We start from the raw sequence: 6,429 nt of genomic DNA on the forward strand, positions 1-6,429 counted from the left end.
TTATTATTTTCAGGTCAAAATTGGTTTCTGTGAATTTGGACTCCAGCATGTCCACAGACAACTTTACCGAACCAGTGTTTGGACTGAGGTTCTGGGTCACGGTCACAGAGTTCAGGATGTGGGTTTTTACATGGATGAGATTTAAAAAAAAAAAAAAACCATATTGTCTATGATACTAACTGCACCGGGACAAATATATGTGTATAAATATATGTCCTATTTCTACTGCCTCTCCAAGAACCACTGGGCTTTAAGGACCAGTCTTTGACAACAGAACCTGGTTCTAATAAGACAGGAGGTTCGGGTTTTGCCGCACGATCGTCCTGACAAGAAAGGCTCTCTGTAGACTAGCTATAAATAAAGACATACTAAGGATATTTAGGCTGTTGTACAAACCTCGCTTCCTGTTACGCAGAGCGTTAGCCGGTAAAGGGGGGGGGGGTAAAAAGCATCTGCTTCTTAGTTTAATCATATACCGTTCAGCAGTTGCCGTGGTTCCACTCGGCGAGCACCGTTTCTGCCCGATCTGCTTCCTCACCTGTCAAACCTGTGCTTCCGCAGGACTCCTGGTGCTTTCCACGTGGCTGGTGTTCGCAGCGGCGGTGCCGACCTGGCTGTTGGCCGCGCCGACCGGCGTCCGTGAGCGTCCCTGCCCTCAGAGCTGTCGGTGTGACGGGAAGATCATCTACTGCGAGTCCAGCGCCTTCCACGACGTGCCAGAAAACGTGTCGGCGAGCACGCAGGGCCTGTCCCTACGTTACAACAGCCTGGCTAGCCTGAGAGCCCGCCAGTTCGCGGGGCTGGGTCAACTGGTGTGGCTCTACCTGGACCACAACTACATCAGCGCGGTGGACGGGCAGTCGTTGCACGGTATACGGCGGCTGAAAGAACTGATTCTCAGCTCCAACAAAATTGCCCGACTGGAAAATAACACTTTTCACGACGTTCCCAATTTACGCAACCTGGACCTTTCCTACAACAAACTGCAGGTTCTCCAGCCCTACCAGTTTTTGGGTCTGAGAAAACTGCTGAGTTTGCACATGAGGTCGAACTCGTTGAAAACCGTCCCGATGCGAGTTTTCCTCGACTGTCGCAACCTGGAGTTCCTCGACATCGGCTACAACCGGCTACGGAGCCTGACGCGCAACACTTTCGCCGGACTCCTGAAGCTCGTGGAGCTGCACCTGGAGCACAACCAGTTTTCGAAGATTAATTTCGCTCATTTTCCCCGGCTGACTCACCTGAGGGCGCTCTACCTGCAGTGGAACCGTATCAAAGTGCTGACTCAGGGCTTGTCTTGGATGTGGACCTCCCTGCAAAAGCTGGATCTTTCAGGGAACGATCTTCAAGTCCTGGACCCCGGTACGTTTCACTGCCTGCCTAACCTCCAGACTCTGAATGTGGACTCCAACAAACTCAGCAATGTCTCCCAGCAGACGGTGGAGGCTTGGATCTCCCTCACCACCATCAGCCTGGCGGGCAATCTGTGGTACTGCAATGCAAACATATGCCCCCTGGTGGCTTGGCTCAAAGCGTTCAAGGGTAACAAGGAGACCACGATGATCTGCGCGGGTCCAAAGGAAGCGCAAGGAGAGAAGGCGAACGACATGGTGGAGACGTACAACATCTGCACTGCAACGCCGTCTCCCGCCACCACCACCACAACCACAACCCCACCCCCCAGCGCAAGATTCAAGCCCGAGCTGCTGTTGCCCCTTTCTACCCAGACCGTCGTGGATGTAAAGACGACCTGGAACGCCACCGTGTCCCAGGCTCCTACCGTGGTCTCCCCCACCCTCCCGGTGCCGGACACTCGGTATGTGTTTTTCCATAAGGTCATCGGAGGGAGCGTGGCCCTCCTCTTATCTGCGGCCTTCATTCTGCTGGTGGTCTACGTCTCGCGGAAGCGCTATCCCGGCAGTATCAAGCAGCTTCAGCTTCAGCGCTCCATGGTCAATAAGCGGCAGAAAAAGGCCAGGGAGACAGAGCGCCCCCTGAGTTCGCCACTGCAAGAGTACTACGTGGACTACAAACCTTCGCACTCAGAGACAACGGACGTGCTGGTAAACGGGACAGGGCCGTACACGTACACCATTTCGGGCTCGAGGGAATGTGAGGTATGACCGCGGAGCTCCGGGGGAAAGTTCCGTCAGCAGGACATGAGAGGTAACTTTCTTACAGTCTGTGGACAGATGTACTTTCCCCCATTCCTTGTCCGTCCGTCTGCGTGTTTTAGGGGGATTAGGAAACGAAGGTCAGGGCAGTAGCAGCTCTTCGTTCAATATGGCCGGTTCGTTCCGTTCCGTATGAGATCCCATCTGTTGTTGTGAATCATGCAGTTTTATTACTTTAAAAATAAATAAATAAATAAAACAACCACACCATTAGCTGGGGGAAGCTGTCGCCGCTCCTCCTACTACGCTCCCCCGTACAGTAAATGCATCCCATACAAATCGGGTTTATTTTTTCATACTTGACACCAACAAGCTCACTGATGAGCTAACTAACATTTATCCTCGAATCGCCCCCCCGTCCCGAATGCACTTGACTCCAGTGCACGGCCGACATTTCACGACGAAATTCTTTTTTTCTTTTTTTTTAAACCTTCTTTTAGAAAACAGTGTGGGCAACAAACCTCGTAGACTTGTGACACATAACAGTAGCAGCCTCAGGCACCATATATGGTCACGGGGGAGAGCGACTTTCGTCTCTCCACAGTGTCTATTTTGAAAATATTAACGCTAATCGCAAGGTCCCGATCTGCTAAATTGTTAAAAAGCTAGGAGACAGATTAATAAATTAATTATGTATTCATTAGGGTTTGGACGTCAACTTGTCAAATTAATTCATAACAAAAAAAAAAGAAAAATCAGTGCACTCTCCAGCCTGTAGGGGGCAGTGATGAGACTAGAGTGAAGTAGTAAAGTTAAGAAACTTCTGGCTTTGGATCAGTTCGATAAAACGTCAGTATCAGATATAATGCGATCGATCGATCGATCGAGTCTTTATAAGAACCGGACGGAGGCGTCGACTGTTACGGTACGTTGCTAAGAGTGGCTTTCGCTCTGTGGACGTGGAAGTCTGCAGAGATGAATCTGCTTCTCATCTTTATTGATGTATTATTTATCTATTGATGACGGGTTTTTTTTTTTGTTGTTGTTGTTATTCATTATTTATTCCTACCATCCTTCCCCGATGCTTGGCCTGGGTGCGTTCCTTAGACGCGGTCGGTCATTTAGAGACAGCTCCGCTAGTGAAAGTTCTCACCGGACGCCACACGTCTTAGCCACTGCGTGTCATCATATATACATACATATATATATATATATATATATGTATAAGTATATACTGTATATATATATATATATATATGTATAAGTATATACTGTATATATATATATATATATATACAGTATATACTTATACATATATATATATATATATATATGTATAAGTATATACTGTATATATATATATATATATATGTATGTATATATGATGACACGCAGTGGCTAAGACGTGTGGCGTCTTTCACTAGAATGATATTGATATACATATTATTGATCAGTTATTGAATACATATATGTGTATATATGTATATATGTGTAAGTATATATATGTATATACGTATATATGTATGTATATATGATGACACGCAGTGGCTAAGACGTGTGGCGTCTTTCACTAGAATGATATTGATATACATATTATTGATCAGTTATTGAATACATATATGTGTATATATGTATATATGTATATATGTGTAAATATACATATATTTGTATATGTATATATGTATATATGTGTAAATATACATATATGTATATGTATATATATGTATGTATATATGTATATATGTGTAAATATACATATATTTGTATATGTATATATGTATATATATGTATGTATATATATGTATATATATGTGTGTGTATGTATATATGAAGACGCGTGGCGTCTGGTGAGAATTTTAATGTGGAATTTTCCCTATATATACATATATACATATATATACATACATATATATACATATACACATATATACATATATATGTATTCAATAGCTGATCAATAATATGTATATCAATATCATTCTCGTGAAAATTCCTCACTAAAATTCTCACCGTACGCCACACGTCTTAGCCACTGCGCGTCAGGACGGATTAAGACACAAACTCCTCGGGAGGAAGACAAGTCAATTTGCTCATTTTTTTTAATTAGCCTTTTTTTTCTCTCTCTCTCTCTAAATATGCGATTTTACTTCGGTCTCAAACCAGGCGTCCTCCTCCTCCTCCTCCTCCTCCGTCTCCTCCTGTCTCTCCTCGTAACCAGCTGTAACTCTTTTGCTTCGACAGTGAAGAGCGATTAAGAGAACCGCCTCCTGTCGGCCGTCACGTCGTGTCATTAGAATCCGGGAGAATGTTCTATCCCCCTGCGGTCTAGGCCTGCGGTCTGGGACGACTCCATTAATCACTGCAGGACATGTTTTATGTCAGGGAGTTGAAAAAAAAAAAAAAAAGGGGCCTTGTTTGTTCTCGCCCCGAGGTACACGGGAAGATCAGCTGTTTGTCCGATTTTCTGCCGCGCGGCGTTTCTCAAACCGACCGCCGGAGGTGAGACGGCCCGGCTTATCTGTCTTGTAACGTTTGGCCGGAAAACGTGGCGTGGGAGCGTTAAATAGCCTAGAACTAATGGGGCTTCACTTCCACTATATGCCGGAATAACTAACAGCCAATCAGAGGTAAGGAGCCGAGACTTCCTCCGCTTTTGTTATTCCTTGGCCTCGAGAGCTCAGGGGAGCAACGCAAGTTGTTCAAATTCTAATGGCTTTTTTTTTTTTATGAGATACATTTTGGTGCCACACAGTGGGGAAACACGACAGCGTCACCTGTTGGGGAGTCAGAGCAGGTCTGGATGGATGCTGTCGAATACTGCAGTAACACAATTAGAGTCGTGTGAGCTGTTTAAAATAGATCCAATACCAGGTCGCGGGGGCAGCAGTCTCCACGACCGCCACCCAAATCACACTGCACCGTACCAACCCCCACCCAAACACCTGCACCACCTGCAGGAGGTGAATCCACTGGGAGGCGCTAACCGCCCTAAGTGGGATTCGAACTTGCCCAGGAGGTGAACCCTGGGGCTCCACATCAATGACAGAGACATTGCCTCTGTGCCAAATATATATATATATATATATGTATATAGGTATATATGTATATATACATATATGCATATATACATAAATATACATATATACAAATATACATATATACAAATATACATATATACATATTTATGTATACATATATACATATACATATATACCTATATACATATATAGATATATATATACATATATATGTATATATGTATACATAAATATGTATATATGTATACATAAATATGTATATATGTATATTTATGTATATATGCATATATGTATATATACGTATATTTATATATATGTATATGTATATATATATCTATATATGTATATAGGTATATATGTATATGTATATATGTATATTTATGTATATATGCATATATGTATATATATATGTATATATACGTATATTTATATATATGTATATGTATATATGTATATTTGTATATATGTATATTTGTATATATGTATATTTGTATATATGTATATATACAGATATATACATATATACATATATACAAATATACATATATACATATATACATATATATACAAATACATATATATGTATACAATAACTGATCAATAATACGTATATCAATAACTGATGACTGAGGAGATCGATACGGGATCAGGAGAGAGAAGATATCGCGATACTTTTGCGTATCAATATTTTCCTTACACCCCATGTACAGGTGACTGTAATATTCTCGGGTGGTGTAGATATATTTAGTATTTTGTTTTGAAGCTCATTATCTTTCAGTAATAATCTGTAATTAGTAGGGACGTCCAACGATTAAACGATTGTAATCCGATGAATCCACAGGCTAGCTGTGGATTAACTGCCACTCGTCGTCAATAACAGCAGGTGGATTTGTGTGTTTTAAACCTGTTTTAATGCGCTTTAATACGGAAAGAATGTCCCTGAAAATCTCCGACAGTCGGTAGGAGAGTCAGTGTGTTTCAGTCACGACTCTTCGTCTGGACGGCGTCTGGCAGAAGGTGCGGAGAGTTTCTTCTAGTCCTCAACGATATTAATCAAGTCGACGTAAGAAAACATCAGCTAATCGAGCGACAACTGAACGAAATGAACTAAATTATTAGTGTCTCTTTATTGGTCATGCTAACCTTGCTAACAGCCTCAGCCTAGCTATTGCTGTTGAAGTAAGTCTCGGTCATGCTAACCTTGCTAACAGCCTCAGCCTAGCTATTGCTGTTGAAGTAAGTCTCGGTCATGCTAACCTTGCTAACAGCCTCAGCCT

At 42.6% G+C, this 6,429-nt stretch overlaps 1 protein-coding gene across 2 annotated transcripts in view; it reads left to right on the top strand.

Moving 5' to 3' along the window:
- Nucleotides 1–6,429, top strand: part of LOC103398318 (leucine-rich repeat transmembrane neuronal protein 4) — a 21,575-nt gene that overhangs the window by 364 nt on the left and 14,782 nt on the right. For both annotated transcript variants that reach the window (XM_008336901.3, XM_025053382.1), the window contains exon 2: nt 562–2,166. In XM_008336901.3, coding sequence (XP_008335123.1) covers nt 562–2,123 — 1,562 coding nt within the window. In that variant the 3' untranslated portion in view covers nt 2,124–2,166. The remainder of the gene's footprint in view (nt 1–561; nt 2,167–6,429) is intronic.

Source organism: Cynoglossus semilaevis, chromosome Z, assembly GCF_000523025.1.
Source record: "Cynoglossus semilaevis isolate Cse_v1.0 chromosome Z, Cse_v1.0, whole genome shotgun sequence".
Classification (NCBI taxonomy): Eukaryota; Metazoa; Chordata; class Actinopteri; order Pleuronectiformes; family Cynoglossidae; genus Cynoglossus; species Cynoglossus semilaevis.